Source organism: Chelonoidis abingdonii, chromosome 10 (genome assembly GCF_003597395.2).
Source record: "Chelonoidis abingdonii isolate Lonesome George chromosome 10, CheloAbing_2.0, whole genome shotgun sequence".
Lineage (NCBI taxonomy): Eukaryota > Metazoa > Chordata > Testudines > Testudinidae > Chelonoidis > Chelonoidis abingdonii.
Window position 1 is genome coordinate 79,062,506 of NC_133778.1, and position 16,135 is coordinate 79,078,640.

General features: G+C 58.2%; 1 protein-coding gene across 1 annotated transcript in view; it reads left to right on the forward strand.

Annotated features, from left to right (window-relative positions):
• LOC116815782 (putative thioesterase PNKD) overlaps positions 1–8,685 on the forward strand; it is a 27,396-nt gene extending 18,711 nt beyond the window's left edge. Inside the window, exons 5-9 of the mRNA XM_032764422.2 lie at positions 1,017–1,109; positions 1,523–1,686; positions 2,324–2,410; positions 3,712–3,827; positions 4,854–8,685. Coding sequence (XP_032620313.1) covers positions 1,017–1,109; positions 1,523–1,686; positions 2,324–2,410; positions 3,712–3,827; positions 4,854–5,027 — 634 coding nt within the window. The 3' untranslated portion in view covers positions 5,028–8,685. The remainder of the gene's footprint in view (positions 1–1,016; positions 1,110–1,522; positions 1,687–2,323; positions 2,411–3,711; positions 3,828–4,853) is intronic.
• Positions 8,686–16,135: the final 7,450 nt, after the last annotated feature.

Below are 16,135 nucleotides of genomic sequence, written 5' to 3' on the forward strand. Positions count from 1 at the left end.
AGATGAGACTGTCAGTTCCTCCCAGCTGCCCCCCCCGCCGCCTCTGTGATCCTGCAAGAGAAAGATCGTCAGCCCCCCCCCACCCTCGCCAGGACCTTCCCCAGCCGAGCCCCCCGCCACCGCGCTGGATCCTGGCAGGAGAGACGCACAGCTCCCTGCTGGCGCCCGTTCCCCAGCCGAGCCCCCCATCCCCACGCCTCTGTATCCCTGCGGAGAGAGACTGTCAGTTCCCCCAGCTGGCCCCCACCCCCCCCGTCTGTGATACCTGTAAGAGAGACCGTCGCCCCCTACTCAGGATCCTCCCAGCGTAGCCCCTCATCCCATCGCTCTGTGATCCTGCATGTGAGACTGTCAGCTCCCTGCTGGGCGTCCTCCCCAGCCGAGCCCCCCCCTCTGCCCCCGCTGTGATCCTGCAGAGAGACTGTGTCAGCTCCCCCGCCGGGGCCCCTCCCCCAGCCGAGCCCGCCCAGCATTACCGTGTGCTCCCTGCAGGAGGGAGACTGTCAGCTCTCCCGCCGGGCGCCCCTCCCACCAGTCCAACCCCCCCCCCCCGCTGTGACCTTGTACAGCTCAGATTTTGCTCCCACACTGGCAAAGGGCCCATCTCCCTACCACTACGCTGGTGCCTGCGGCTCCCCGCGGTTAGCCTCTGCACTGCGCGGCTTCCCACGGAAGCGGTGGCATGTCCCCTCTCCAAGCTCCTACGTATCGTGGGACAACTGGAGGCTCCGCACGCTGCTCCGCGCAAGTGCCGGCCTGCAGCTCCCATTGCTGGAGGCCGTGGGCCAATGGGAGCCTCGGGGCGGTGCTTTGGATGGGGCAGCGGAGCTGCCTGGACCGCACCTCCTGCATAGGAAGCTGAGTGGAACTGATTGTTCTGAGTTGCTTGAGGCAGCGCTGCCCGACCTGCATCCTGTCCACTCTTTGTGCCCCAAAACCCCTGCCCAGCCCTGATGCGACCCTTCGCCACTCTAACCCGAGTCCGAGCCTGGAGCACTTCCTACACTCTCCCGCAGGGATCACAGCGGGGGGAACGTGGTGCTGAGGCGGCTGTATGGCTCCTGCAGGGTGTACGGCAGTGCCTGTGATGCCATCCCTGAGCTCACCAAGTAAGCGGTGCTGGGTCCTGCGCTGTGAACTGGAGGGGGACCCAGGCCTCCCCTGCCCTCCAGGCAAGCGGGCAGCACGGTCTCCATACTCTGCTCCGTCGCCGCCTTCTCTCTCGCATCTGCCCCTCTTGATGGTGACGGGGGCACGTGTCCCCTGGGAGCTGGGCTGAGCTCTGCCCAGCTCGTGTCATGTGTGGGCCGATCATCCATGCGCTGGCCGCAGGTCACTGCTGGCCTAGCCTTCGCGGCTGATGCCTGTCCGCAGGGCGGGCCAGTGGCTGGGACGCACCCCCTGAATCCCAGCCCTGGTCAGGATCAGCATGGGGCCACCTGGCTCCAGAATCCAGAGCAATCGCTCTGGTGGCGGAGTATCCTCCTGGGGCCCTCACAGCCTGTCCTGCCCCCCCATACAGCCCCCTCTCGGATAAGGAGACCATCGCCGTGGGACAGCTGCGCTTCAAGGCTCTCTTCACCCCGGGGCACACCGTGGGGCACATGGTCTACGTGCTGGATGGGAAGCCCTTCGAGGGGCCAGCCTGCCTCTTCTCCGGAGACCTCCTCTTCCTCTCAGGCTGCGGTGAGCTGGCTCCTTGGTTCTGTCTGTAGTATCTGCCCCATGGGGGGGAGGCACAGCTCAGTGGGGGGGGTTGGGCCCCCCTGCTCCCTCCTTCACTCTTCAGGGTGAACGAGATGCAGCTGGCACGGGCTTGGGCTCCCTAAGCTGCCCTGTTCCTCCCCAGAGGGGGCTGCATTTTACAGTTGGGGGAAAGGAGAGGCAGGGGCATAGTTTTTGTCAGGGACTAACAACCTCAAGAATCAGCCCTCAGCTGTGCTTTGGTTCCTTCCCCCGACCTCCCTCTGCCCCACCCCACTTGGGATAGTGGGGTCTGCGCCCGGTTGGCAGCATCAGGGGCAGAACTCGGGTCCTCCAGCTCCAGAGGCTCCTCTCTCTGCCCCTGGATCTCGGGGGGTGCTCCCCCTCCGCAGAAGCGGTAGTGAGTCTGTTATCCTCTGGGGGCTGAGGGCGCTCAGACGCTTTGCGGAGCAAGGTGTAAGGGGGTGGGGCGGTTTGGGTTCTGCTGGCATGGTGGTGGGTGGGGGCACTTTGCCTGCTGCCCCAGCGAAGACGGAGCCCTGCAGTGCATGGGGCTAATAGAGTGTGGAGACTGCGATCCCCTCCCTGGTAACACCCCCTCCACCCCATGGTCTTGCAGGGCGGATATTCGAGGGGACGCCAGAAACCATGCTGGCCTCGCTGGATACAGCTGCAGACCTGGCAGAGGACACACTGCTCTGGCCAGGTGAGCACCCCCTGCCAGGCAGCAGGCTCGAGGGTGGGGTTTGTGGGGCAGGGAAAAGGGGGGAGAAGAGGCTGGGGAAATCCCCCCATCTCCATGTCCCGCTGCATAGGGGCCGAGCTCCAGGGGCAGGTAGGGGCGCAGCCTGGATTTCAGTGCCACGAGTCGGGGGCTTCAGCCCCGCTGCAGGAGACGAGGGTAGGGGGTCGTTGACCCAGCTCTGCAAGGAGGGGAAGGAATCTCTGCTCCTGGGCCTGTGCCGACATGGAGCCAGAGCACGGCCGGGTCTCACCCGTGAGCCTGTCTTCGTCCGCAGCCCGTGGGCAGGTGAGGAGCAAGGCTGGGGTAGATGCGGGAGGGGAGCTGCTGGGTGGGCCTGAGGGCAGTGTCCCTCTCATTTTTTAGATCCATGTGTGGAATGAATGGGGTTATGTGCACCCATGTGGAGGTGACGTGTGACACGACCCTGTGTGACACATCACCTCCATATCTGTGCACAGAACAACTTCATGGCGTGTTGGGAGGGGGCTCAGGGCCTGGGGCAGAGGATTGGGCAGTGTGCGGGGAGATTGCGGGCTCTGGGGTGGGGTGGACGAGAGGGTTGCGCGGTGCGAGGCGGTGAGGTATGCTGGGCTCAGGTGGGACCTGGGGCTGGGGGTTTGGGGTTTGCGGTTAGCACCTCAAGGCTGCGGGGGGTGTGGGGGGGGGTGGCTCTCGCGGAGGTGGGATGAGGGGTTTGGGGTGCAGGCTACCCCAGGGCTGCAATGGGGAGAGAGGACTTCCCCCAGCCCTCTCTCGCCGCAGCAGCTCAGGGCTGGAGGAGACGAACCTCCAGCAGACCTGGGCCGAGCCAAGGGTGGGGCTCCTCTCCCCCGGCCGTGGCAAATCTGGGGCAGGTCCATGCTGGAGCAGGCAAGGAGGGGCGCCTCTCCCTGGCCACCACAGCCCTGAGCCCCTGCGTGGCCGCGCAGCTTAGAGGGACCTTAGATTGAGGGGCATCGCTGCAGATGCTGCCGCAGTCTCACCTCCCTGCTCTGTCCAGAGATCTGGTTTCCTTGGCTCTGTGGACCTCACCTGTCTCTAGCCGACCTGCCGGCCCCTTGCCGGCCCCTCCCAGCCGCCCTAGGGGGTAGCAGGTGATGTTCCCATAGGGCAGAAGCCAGGAGAGGAACCGGCAGAGATGGGAAGAGAGCCCAGGCGGCCTGGCTCCTTACCGGGTGCTTGGCTCACCAGTCCATGCTCTTAACCGGAGTCCCAGCCCATGCCAGCCCCTCTTCCCGTTCACTGCCCTCTCTGCCCCCCAGGACACGAGTATGCCCTGGACTGTCTGATGTTTGCCAGCCTTCTGGAGCGGGCGAACCCTGTGCTGGAGCAGAAGCTGCAGTGGGTAAATCAGCAGCGGCTGGAGAAGAGGAGCACAGTGAGTATCGGTGGGGCAGTGCTCCCGGGCCTTGGCATCCGGTGCAGGTGCCACTCGCGCAGGGCCCAGTTCCTCTTTCCTGGCTCTTCCCCCGCCCCCCCTCTCTCCCTACACTGGGGCTGGGGAACATCTGGCCGGAAGTCTTGCTGCTTCCCCTGCTGCTCCAATCCAGCTGCTTCCTAGCCTGGCAGTGGTGGGAGGGGACACAGGCTGGTTTGAATTCACAGGCGCCCCGCAGGAACCCAGGGGGCATCAGCTGCTGGCCCAAGGCCAGGAGACTGGCTGGCTGGGTATATTAATCTGTCACCTCACTGCTGGCAGCCTGGAAAATCCAGCATTCGAAGGGTTACGCTTGGCAGGCAGGGGCCAGGTCCCTTTGCCCCCAGGCTGGGTCCCTGCCTCATTCCCCGAAGGCCCCCCACCCGCAAGCTGCTCGCTGGATAGCTATACCCTGTGGGGCACTGGCCCCAGCAGTGTCCGCTCCCTCGGCACCCCTAAACACCCTCTCTGCACCCCATTAATGTGTCTTGACCCTGCCCTATCGGGGCCCACTGTTAGGAGCAGAGAGTCTCGGCACTGGGTACCTGAGTAATTCCATTCCACCTTCCTAAATTCCCCTCTCAGGGTTTCATCTGCACTTGGGGTCTGTCTTGGTTCCCATCCTAATCCTGCTGGAGCATGCTGCTGTTATATATGGCTGCCAGACCCCACCCCAGAGGCAGCCGCATTTCAGAAATCACCTGGCACAGTGGAGTGCTGGGGATTACCAGAATCCAGATAGTAAAGGAAAATAGCTTTGAAACTGGTGTATAGGAGCCGGTCTCTAGTAAAAGGAGCTGGAGAACTTATGGATTTTGGATGCAAACGGGCTGGGCTCAGCACAGGCTCAGTGGGGATTAGAACGTGCAGGGTGCGTTGCCTCTTTAATGCTGGGATCTGTGGTCTGAACGGGCTGCGGCTCCTCGCGGGGCATGGCCGTGGTCCACTCTGCGTGTGCTGACCTGGCCCCGTCTCTCCCCACCCCAGTGCCCCTCCACCATCGGTGAGGAGAAGGAATACAACCCGTTCCTGCGGACCCACTGCCGGGAGCTGCACCGGGCCCTGCAGCTGCAGCAGCTGAGCGACGAGGACTGGGACAGCTTCCGGGCGCGGGTGCTGAAGGAGGTGCGGCACCGCAAGGACCTTTACAAAGCCAATTAGCCCCCTGGCAGGGCGGCAGGCGGGAGGGCTCTGCCCTGTGAGCAGCCTACCAAAGGAGGGGGACCTTCCCTGTTGGGGTGGGGAGCATCTGTCTGGGAAAGGGTCTCACCCCATCGCCATGTGGGGTATTAGTGAGCCGGAAACGCCGCCTCCTCATCCCTGTGGATGAAGACGGGTTCAGGTGGCATCCCCCCACCCCGCCCTGCTGGCTCAAGAGGGCTCGTCTCCAAACAAAGCGGATCCTTGCTGGTGGAAAGAAGGTGGCAGGGGGGTTAAAATCCAGGATGAACCCCCCCAAACCCACCCCCAGGAGACGTCTGACTCCACATGGTGTCAGTGGTGACCTTCGATTGCCGCTGGCTGCTGGGATGAATTCCCCCCCCCACCCCCCGCAAAGATAGGGGGCAGGGAGTGGGGCGTTGGCGAGGAGCCTGGAAAAGCTTTTCCAGGGCGCAGGGCCTCTCTCGGGGACTGGACTTTGGCTCGTGGAAGTGCAGGCCCAGTGCGGCTCCGGGGGTTAGCCCGCGAAGCGCAGGTTGTCTCTACGATACAGGCCCGCAGATCCCATTACACAGTGCCCGGTCCTGAGCCCAGCTGGGCGCCCCAGCATGTGGGGAGCGGTGCTGCCCGAGGTGGCATTGGGGGCAGCGCCATGAGTGGTGTGTCGGTTCTTTCCTCTGCATCCTGTCCCAGCCGGCCCCTTTGTGAGGCACCGCTGACTCCTCCGTGAGCACACGCCCGCCCCCCTGCGCTGGCTGGGAGGGACCAGGACGAACCACCACAAAAGCACCAGCCGGGGGCGCCGCTGCAAGGAACCCAGCTCCGATAGTGGACGGGAAACCCTGCCCCGGCGCTGAACGTTCCTCCCTCCTGCGGCGTGGGGACGGGCGCAGCTGTGCCAGCAGGGATCAAGGATGAAGCTGTGCCGCTGGCCAGCCTGCCTCCCCGGCCAGCTGGTGGCTTCCCTTCAGGTCTCTGTGTTAACTTTGGTGATTGTTCCCCGATTGAAGCAAGATCTGCTCCATGCAACTGGGGTGTGGGGTGTGTGGGTGTGGGGTGTTTGGGGGGGTTACATCCTAAAGGATTTTCAGGTCTCCACTCCAAGCACAAGGATCCTATGAGTTTATAGCTTAGGTCTCCAGCCTGGGGATGGTTCTACATCTGCCCTCTTTGCTCTGGAGGTCGTTGGGGGCTGGGAGAAACAGACCCAGCCTGCTTCCTCCCCCTGACTGCGCCTGTTTGCCCTTCTCGGCAGAGGAGAACGCAGGGGTATCCCTCCCCACTGGAAAGGCAGCGAATTATAAACCCCCTATGTGGAAACCTTGAACCTGTGAAATTCACTGCTGGGAGATGGCCATGGAGCCAAGAGCTTAGCATGGATGGCCAAGGGTCAGCCGTTCCTGGGGCTGAGAACAGTCCCAATTACACGGGGTAGGGTACAAAGGAGGGGCACAGCACCCGGTATCTCAGGCCGTGAGCCAACTCCAAGCTTCTGGGGTTAAGGGAAACTTCCAGGGGATTGGGCTAGATACCCCCTGAGGTCTCTTCCAACCCTCATATTCGATGATTCTAAGTGCTTCCATCTTCTGAAGCAGCTGGTCCTGGTGACTGTTAGAGACAGGAGGATACCAGGCTTGGGCAACCAGAGCGGAAACTAGTGTGGACACACTGTTGGGGTGAAATCGTGGGCCGGTCAGAAGTCTGTTGTCACTGGCTTCAGTGGGGCCAGGCTTCTTTGGTCCCCTTGTTTATGATGGACCCCAAAAAGGGATCCATCTAGGAAACCAAACTTCTTCAGAGGGGAAGGGCCAGAAAAGAACCAAGGGAATCTAACCCACGATGTTCTTATCTATAAATGTCTGACCCTGTATCGAATCTTGTGAAGCTCTTGCTCTCGATGCTGTCTTGTGGCAATGAGTTCCACCAGCCTCAGCGATCAAAGGAAATTCTCTTTCGCACAATGCACCGGGTTACATTTGCTGCCCTTCATTTTCAGTGAACACTATGTGTAAGCGAATGCACAAGGGTTTTATAGGATGGGAGGATGTTCAACAAATGGGTGGTGAATGAGGTGGGAATTCACCCATCATCCAGGGACCAAAGAGTCCCCCGGCTCAGCATTTGGATAGACAGGCCCGAGGCCTAGTTATAAACAGCTTTGTCCCCATGGAGGCTGCAGTGGGGGATAAATGTTTGCAGACCCAGACTTTTAAGTGGACAGGGCAGGATGGAGGCCGGTTGGTTGCAGGGAGTGTTTTTTCTGGAGAGGGACTGGAAAAGGGGAATATAAGATGGATTTAGTGGGTTGAACTGGCCTGGTTACTTTGCAAAGCTTCTCCTATGTCCACACGTGTGTGTTTGCATGCAGCCACGGAATTGTGACACTGGCGTGTGCGTGATACACAATCCCTGGCAGAAGCGGCTGCCCCCTGGGTGGGGCCGGGGATGCTGCAGCAGAAGGGCTAGGGCATGTGCCCCGAGCCTTGTCCTGAATAATGAAGGGGCTCCTGGGTCTCTGTCTCGCTGCTGCAGTCTCAGACCTCCCCTTCAGCCATCCTGTCTAGCCAAGCAAAGGTGCTGTTAAGGCCCAGAGGGGGATGAACCAGCCGGGCTGGATGGGAGTGGGGCATTCTCGGCCTCTGCTCTGCGCTACAGGGAGGGCCACATCTTGAGTGGCTCTGGGTTTGAGGAGGGGCCCAGCCCAGCCTCAGATCGGAAGGCCCTAGATATGCTCCACTGCACAGTAGGGGCTGGAGAGGCAATGCCAGCGGGTGAGGGGACAGGATGTTTGGGGGCTTGGAGGTTCTTGTTAATGTCAGATGTTACCAACTGCTCACTTGGCTTAGCTGCCTCCCCTCTGGCAGACAAGTCAGGTGAGTGGAGGGCAGAGAGCCAGGACTCCTGGGTTCTATTTCTGGCTTTACTGTTGATTCCCTGTTGGGTTAGTCACTTCCCACTTCAGTACCTCAGTCTCCCACCCTCGCCCCCGAAATCACGATCCTACTGCCCAGTCTCCCAGGGACGTCAGGCGTTCCTGACTCCGTGTGAAGGGTTTTGGAGACGTAAAAGCCCTACACGCTGTAAGCACTAAGCGGGGATGGGTCAGGATGTGGGTTTCTCCAGGGGGTTCTGGTGACTCTACCTTGGCTCTCAGGGTTTATATTGTTACAACTCCCTTGATTAAAAATGCAGCTGCATCGGGGAGGAAAACGTGGTCTAGTGGCTAGAGCACAGGACATCAGGGTTCCATTCCCAGCTCTTGCTGGCTGACCTTGGACAGGTTGCAGCACTGTGTGCTTCAGTTTCCCCATCTGTGAAATGGGGCGAATACCTGCCTGACTGTGGTTATGGGGCTTCCTGTTGTCTGTAAAGCCCCCGGAGGCTGGGCAGTGCCGCAGAAGCACAGCGTTAGAGATGATACGCTAGGTCGGGATTTATTCCGTCTGTTTTTCCCCCCCTCCCTTTCTCTTACCGTTGGAAATAGATCGCTACAAACGATTCCAAACTGTGAGGCTTTAGCTGAGCCAGGCAGCACTGGAGGCAGTGGGTGTGGCGTAGGGCGCTCGGAGATGGGCTGGGAGCATGAAGCCTCTTGTATTCAGTGTTCTGTGTTCGCTGTGGATTGTAAAAATGCCAATAAATCAACTCTTCGGTTTTACTGGTTTTTAGTGCAATGGGTCTGTTGGGACACAGAGAACTTTGTGCTCGTGCCAGCGAGGGATTAATAGTGCTGGCTTAAAGCAGGCCCGGCCTGGGAAACCTCCCAGATGCATCTCAGCGCCAGCTCCCAGCCTGCGCCTGCTATTTGTGTCACAGGCTCCCTGCTAATGCTCCTTGGGCCTGGTCTGCAGAGCCACTCAGTCCTAACCTGGGCATCTCTGTTACTCTGACAGGAGGCGGCCAGTCATGCTGAAGTGGAGTGTGTGTGGGGGGGGTCCTGTGGACAGACTCCCCATTGGGATGATCCCATCAAGCTGAACAGAGGAACTGATCAGAGAATTCCAGGCCATGCTTTTGAATTCGGTAGAGTGGGAGGGATAGCTCGGTGGTTTGAGCATTGGCCTGCTCAACCCAGGGCTGTGAGTTCAATCCCTGAGGGGGCCATTTAGGAATCTAGGGGAAAAAATCTGTCTGGAGTTGGTCCTGCTTTGAGCAGGGGGTTGGACTAGGTACCTCCTGAGGTCCCTTCCAGCCCTGCTATTCTATGAGCCAGGCCCTGGCCTAGGCAATAGGACTGCAGCTACTTTCTAGCCCCCTCTGGGCTTCATCTCCCTTGAATCCCATCTGGATTTCCCTTGTGCCCAGTCTGAGGCCAGAAAATTCGCTTCACTGGTGCCCTGCAGCAGGGGCCGATTCCTGGGCTCCAGAGAGAAAAGGTGAGTTTAACCCTGTACACTCTGCTCCTCCCTCTGTCCCAGGAGCTGCGTGCGTTGATTGAATGAGAAATAGCAGAAACACGAACAAAGCCCAGTCTCCGGGGTCCTTTAACGAGGCACCTGTGTCACAGAGTCCCCGGGCGATGCTCTGGAACTGCTCCCCACAAAGCCAGGCAGGACTTTGGGGAGCCTCCTCTCCCTTGGAGCAGACTTGTTCAGGGCAAGAAGCTCACACGGCTTCACCTCCTGGGTCTCTCCTTGGAGCATTCAGCATCCTCTGCCCCTCCGTGTGCTTCCCACAGCGAGCCCACCCAGGCGGGGTCCTGGGGAAGCCACAGGGTTCTGCACCCCCACTTTGCAGTCAGACGTGACTCTTAGCCAGCAAAACAGAGGTTTATTCGATGACAGGAACAGGGTCTAAAACAGAGCTTGTAGATACAGCGAACCAGACCCCTCGGCCGGGTCCATTCTGGGGGGCAGTGAGCCAGACCCCTAGGTCTGCACTTCACTCCTCGTCCCCAGCAAGCTCCAGACTAACCACCCCCTCCAGCCCCTCCTCTCTGCTCAGCTCCTTTCCCGGGCCAGGAGGTCACCTGATCCCTTTGTCTCCAACACCTTCAGTTGGCACCTTTGCAGAGGAGGGGCCCAGGCCATCAGTTGCTAGGAAAGAGAGAGCCAGACATTTAGGTGCAGTTGCCCTTTGCTCTGCAGCAATCACACACCCTTATCCCACCACCTAGATACTTAAGAACTGCCTAGGGGACACTGAGGCACCAACACAGTATTCAGAGCAAACATTAAGAACAGTCCCAGTTCATCACAACCTGCCTCTCCAATCCAGTAACCAATGGGTTGCTGTATCTTCCAGCTTGGGATCGACATCCTGATCGTTCTCCCCAACCTTCATGCAGCTTCACTGGCCTCTGGCCTGTCCCTGCGGCTAACCCAGGCCTGGGGTCTGAGAGGTGGTGAAATGGGCTCTCTCTACAGGGAGTCGATATCCCAGGGAAGGGGACCCTTCACCCCCCACAACCCCCCACCAATGTCCGGTGGGAAAACTGCCTGGTGCCTGTCATCAATGTTCTCCCAGCTGGCTGAGGCAATGGATGGGCTCCTGCGTCATCTGACTGAGCCAGCTGTGGCACAGGGCAGGGTTAGCAGGGGGTCTTCAGCTTTCTCTCACCCTCTGGTGTGGGGCTGGATCCCACTGTAAGGGGAGCAGACCCCCCAGGGGCTGAGGGTGCAGGTGAGAGGGGAAGAGGAGAGGTGGACGGGCTCTCCAGCTGGCAGAGCTCGGGGGCGGGGGGAGCAGAGGGGCACAAAGCCCAGAGATGAGCCACATGTCAGGGCAAATTTGTGCAGGACAGTGAGGAGGCCCCACAAGCACGGCAGGCAGCCAGTGGTGGGTGGGACGCGGGGGCAGAGCAGAGAGGGGAGAAGATGGGTGTGGTGGGCTGGTGATTCTTGGTGGCATCCAGTGCCCCTTGGTCCCCCAGGCTGGAAGTGGGGGTGGGCTCCAGCTGGTCCCTTTGGCCTGAGTTCCAGGGGGGCGAGTGCCTGCAGCATCTGTTAGCATCAAGGGGGGTTGGGGGTTGGGTTGCTAGTGCTCTGCTCCGTGCAGAGAGCCAGGGCCATGAATGAGCCAGGCAGACTGGCCTCCCCAATGCCATGGAGGCTGTGGGAAACTATCTGTGCAGTGGACCCAGGACCTTTGCCTTCCATGGCTGTTTAAAATCCAGCCCCTTTAACCGGCATGAAATTTCATCGGCCGGGAACCTCAGCCACGTAAATGGCCCCTGGATCCTGTCCAGACAACTCCCTGCCAGGTCCCAGTGGGGCTAGAGATATGGGGTTAGCTTCCCCCCCTCCACTCCCAGGGGTCAGTCTCTGGGCTTCTGCCTTGGGCTTCTGCCCTTTGGCCTGTAGCTGCCTAAGCAGAGCTGTGGTGCATGTATCTTCAATCCCAGGTATGTCAGGTGGCCCCAGCCCAGCCAGACCGGCGGATCTGACCCCGCAGAGACTGCCTCTCCCGGTTAACCCAGTGTGGGGGATCCTGCCTGTGGCACAACCTTTGTTGTGTTATTACTTAAATGCCGGCAGGTAGAGACCTGTCCAAAGGTGAGCGCAGGCCCGGGTAGTGACTGGACAAAGGGGATGGAGCAAATAAAGACATGGGAGGGGTGGGACTAGGTGTATGTAGACTGGGGAGTGGAGATCAACCCCTGCCTCACCAAGACCAGATGCTGAGGCTCTGACGGCGTCCAGGCAGCGGTGAGGCTTGGGGGCTTTGGCGGAGAAGGCTGTGGCTGTCTGATGTGGTGGATGGTGTTTGTGCCATGCACAAGGGGCAGCTTGGGAGATGGCTGGAACAGCTCCTGGGAGAAGAGGACAAGGGGGCACTTGAGGCTGGCACGAGTGGCAGAGCAGAGGCACGAGCATAGCGTAGCTGATGGCTATGGCAGGGGTCTGTCATGCAGGGCCTCGGAGAGGCAGCAAGTTGTAGCTGATGCGATGGAGAAGGGGGAGCAGCGGGAAAGGGGGTCTCAACAGCAGCGTGTTGCGTGGATTTGGGGGTGAGGGTGGGGCTGAGGGTGCAGCAGCCAAGCCACCCTATTCCCCCGTGTCGGAGGTTCTGGGCAGTTGCAAGGCTGGTGTTCCTCAGCTCTGGGCGAGGTTGGGATCTCGGGGCAGAGCGGAGGCAGGAAGCAGAGGCCTCTGAATTGGCTCTGCCTGGCATCACTACAGCTGGGGTAAACTTTGAACAATTGACTTGGCCTCGTGCCGCGCCTTGGGGGAGGAGGCGTTGGGTTCCTCTCGGCCAAAAGCGGTGTGTGTTCATCCACACAGCGCCCCCTAGCGCCCTGCTTGGGGCCAGCACAGACTCACTGGGGAGGGTGCCCCCTGCTCAGCCCCACACACCCTCCCTGGAGCACGGTCCCCACCCCAGTATCAGGCCGGGGTATTAGAATGGTCACGGGCCTGGGGAGGAGAGCGCCCCCTGCTGACTCACAGGTCTCATTCACTGCCGTGTACCGTGGGTTTTCCCCTGGGAGTCTCCCATCCCAGTACTGCTCAGCCCAGAGCCTGTCTGGCGTAGCCCTCGCGTCTCTTGCAGGTTGTTTGCAGCCTAATTGTGGCAACATGGAAATGTGGTTTTGTTTTTAATGGTGCTGTATTAAGCTCCCCACCTGAATGGCTCTCTTGCAAAGGGGAACCATTGCCCTGAGCGCTGGGGAAGGAGTCCAGGGCTCCCACTGGATGCTCCCTAAGGATCAGGCCCTTGCAGGGTGTTGGGCATGCGTGGCATAAGGGGGCTGAAAGGACCTAGAGCACCGAGCAGTGGAACAAAGGCAGTGGGCGGGCGGGACTGATGCAGTGTATCCAGCGAGGAACAAAGGGTGCAGCCAGACGTACAGGAGGTGGGGGGAGGGCTCTATCCTGGGAAGCAGAGACTGAAAAGGACTTGGGGGGGTAGGGGTTGTGGTGGATAATCAGCTGAACACAAGCTCCCAGGACAATGCCGTTGCCAAGGTGCCTGATGCCAGCCTGGGATGGATACCCGGGAAGCGCGAGGAGCAGGGAAGTTAGTTTCTCTCTGGATTTGGCACTGGTGCGACTGCTGCTGGATCCTGCGTCCAGTTCCGGGGCCCCAAGTTCAAGAAGGTTGTAGATAAATACGAGAGGGGTCAGAGAAGAGCCACGAGAATCATTTCAAGGGCTGGAAAACCTGCCTGAGAGTGAGAGACTCCAAGGGACCCAGCTGTGTAACTGACCAAAGAGCAGGTGAAGAGGCGCCTTGATCCCAGTCTGAAAGTACCGATACGGGGAACAAATATTTGACAGTGGCCTCTCCTGTCTAGCAGAGGAAGGTCTAACATGATCCGACAGCTGGAAGTTGCAGCTGGACAAATTCAGACTGAAAATAAGGCATAAATGTTACCAGTGAGTGTAATTAACCAGCGGACCAATTTACTGCGGGAGGGGCAGGGCGGATTCGCCATCACTGGCCATTTGAGATGTTTTTTCAAACAGATGTTCCAGTTCCGAAGGCGCGATCTGGGCACAGGTCTCTCCGGGAGATCAGACTCGGAGATCCCAACGGTTCCTGCTGGCCTTGAAATCTCTGAATCTATGTGGGTCCCTCCTTCCCATCCATGGGGAGCGACTTCCCCCTTGTGATGCTTCCCTCTCCCTGCAGCCTGTTCAGCACCGGCTCTGCTAGGGTGACTGCAGTGTGGGCTGAGGCCGCTGTCTGCCTCCCTGGGTGTCCCGCAGGCTGAAGCTGGTCCCAGTGCTTCATTCAAAGACCAACAATCCTGTTTTTTAAATGTCCTCCATGTAAGATTAAATTTGTTAGTAATTTCACCAAAATGAACATGATTGTTATAAAATTCAATCAAATTAGTAATTATTTGTTAATTAACTAGCAGAATAAAGAGCTAGACTATAAGTGACAAAACATTTTTCCAATCCCCCCATGACACAGCTCTGCAACCATTAGACTGTTCAGAAGTAGCTGGGATATTGCAAGGCAGCCAGCTGATTGCCCGGTGCTTTATACATGTCTGTTGTAGGGTTCCTAACAAAGCAAATGCCCAGTAGAAATGCGGGAATGAGACTTGGCAGAGTTTGGGACAGAAATGAAGCTTCAGCATAGGCAGGGGCATGCCCTTGCCTCTGGATAATGGTATCGTGGAGGCAGGGACGTGTCAGTAGGGAGCCCCTGGAAGTGCTTCCTCACACGGAGCCGGTCAAAGCCCAGGGCCTTATTGGAATATTTTTAAAGATTTTGGCCTTTGAATGAGGAATTGGGAATCACAAATAACTGGGTCTAAGAACATAAGAGCAGCCAAACTGGGTCAGACCAAAGGTCCATCTAGCCCAGTATCCTGTCTGCCGACAGTGGCCAGTGCCAGGTGCCCCAGAGGGATGAACAGAACAGGGAATCATCAAGTGTTCCATCCCCTGTTGCCCATTCCCAGCTTCTGGCAAACAGAGGCTAGGGACACCATCCCTGCCCAGCCTGGCTAATAGCCATTGATGGACCTGTCACCATGAACTTACCTAGTTTTTTTTTTTTTAACTCTGTTGTAGTCTTGGCCTTCACAACATCCTCTGGCAAGGAGTTCCACAGGTTGACAGTGCGCTGTGTGAAAAAATACTCCCTTACGTTTGTTTTGAACCTGCTGCCTATTAATTTCATTGGATGATCCCTGACTTTTGTGTTAAGTGAAGGGTTGAATAACTCTTCCTTATTTACTTTCTCCACACCTGCCATGATTTTATAGACCTCTATCATATCCCCCCTTAGTCGCCTCTTTTCCAAGCTGAAAAGTCCCAGTCTTATTAATCTCTCCTCATACGGAAGCTGTTCCATACCCCTAACCATTTTTGTTGCCCTTTTTTGAACCATTTCCCATTCCAATAGATCTTTTTTTGAGATGGGGCGACCACATCTGCACACAGAGTTCAAGGTGTGGGCCTACCATGGATTTATATAGAGGCATTATGATATTTTCTGTCTTATTATCTATCCCTTTCTAATGGTTCCTAACATTCTGTTCGCTTTTTTGACGGCCGCTGCCTATTGAGCTGATGTTTTCAGAGAACTATCCACAGTGACTCCAAGATCTCTCTCTCAAGTGGTAACAGCTAATTTATTGACATCAGCTCCTGCCTCATCATCAGCCTTGAGCAAGGTGATGTCTTAGTTTTTGCAAACACACCCTGAGTCGTCATCTCCGATTCCACCTACATCTCAGCTGGGAAGGAGTGGAGCATTCTGGGCCTGTGAGATAAATGCCACCAAACACAGTATAAACGGAGAGAGAAATTTAAACTTCTGTATCTTAATCTCCCTTCCCACCCCCCCACCCCCAGGCCAGTGGTTCTCCCCCATTCCTTGTTTAGGACAGGCTGCTAGTTTATGGGTCAAGAAGCCGAGGGGCACAGGGTGTTCACCAAGGAACTCTGGGCTGATTTGGGGGGCTGCAGGGTGTTATGCAAAATTGGCATTGAACGACCACACTGGATCAGACCAATGGTCCATCCAGCCGATCCTGTCTTCCGCCAGTGGCTGGTGACCGGTGTGAATGAACAGACCAGGCCATCATGGAGTGGTTAATGGTGCTTTGGAGGCACTTAGAGGGGAGACCTCGACCTGTATGCATGACACCTCATCTTCCTCCTCCGGGGATCCTACGTGGTAGTGATGGGAAAAGCCTCTTAGATCGCTCACTCTGCATCTGCGATAGATCCAATATCTGTCTCCGCAGCTCTAGGGGAGCAAAGGGAACAGCCTGGTGGGAGCTGTAGGCTCCAGGGGCTCCCTGCTCAGAATTTGTTGGGAGCGTGGCTGTGACCTGTTCTGTTGGGGAGGCAGCCCCGAGGTTCCTGGGGGCCCAGCAAGGGGGAATGTTAGCCCCTCCCCCCCCATCACAGAGAGCGTGGGTCTCGTACCTGGCAAGGGGAGAAGGGTTACAGTGGACGAGAAGCTGGATATGAGTCGACGGTGCCCTTGTTGCCAAGAAGGCTAACGGCATTCTGGGCTGTATAAGTAGGGACATTATCAGCAGATCGAGGGACGTGATCATTCCCCTCTATTTGACATTGGTGAGGCCTCATCTGGAGTACTGTGTCCAGTTTTGGGCCCCACACTACAAGAAGGATGTGGAAAAATTGGAAAAAGTCCAGCAGAGGGCAACAAAAATGATTAGGGGGCTGGAGCACATG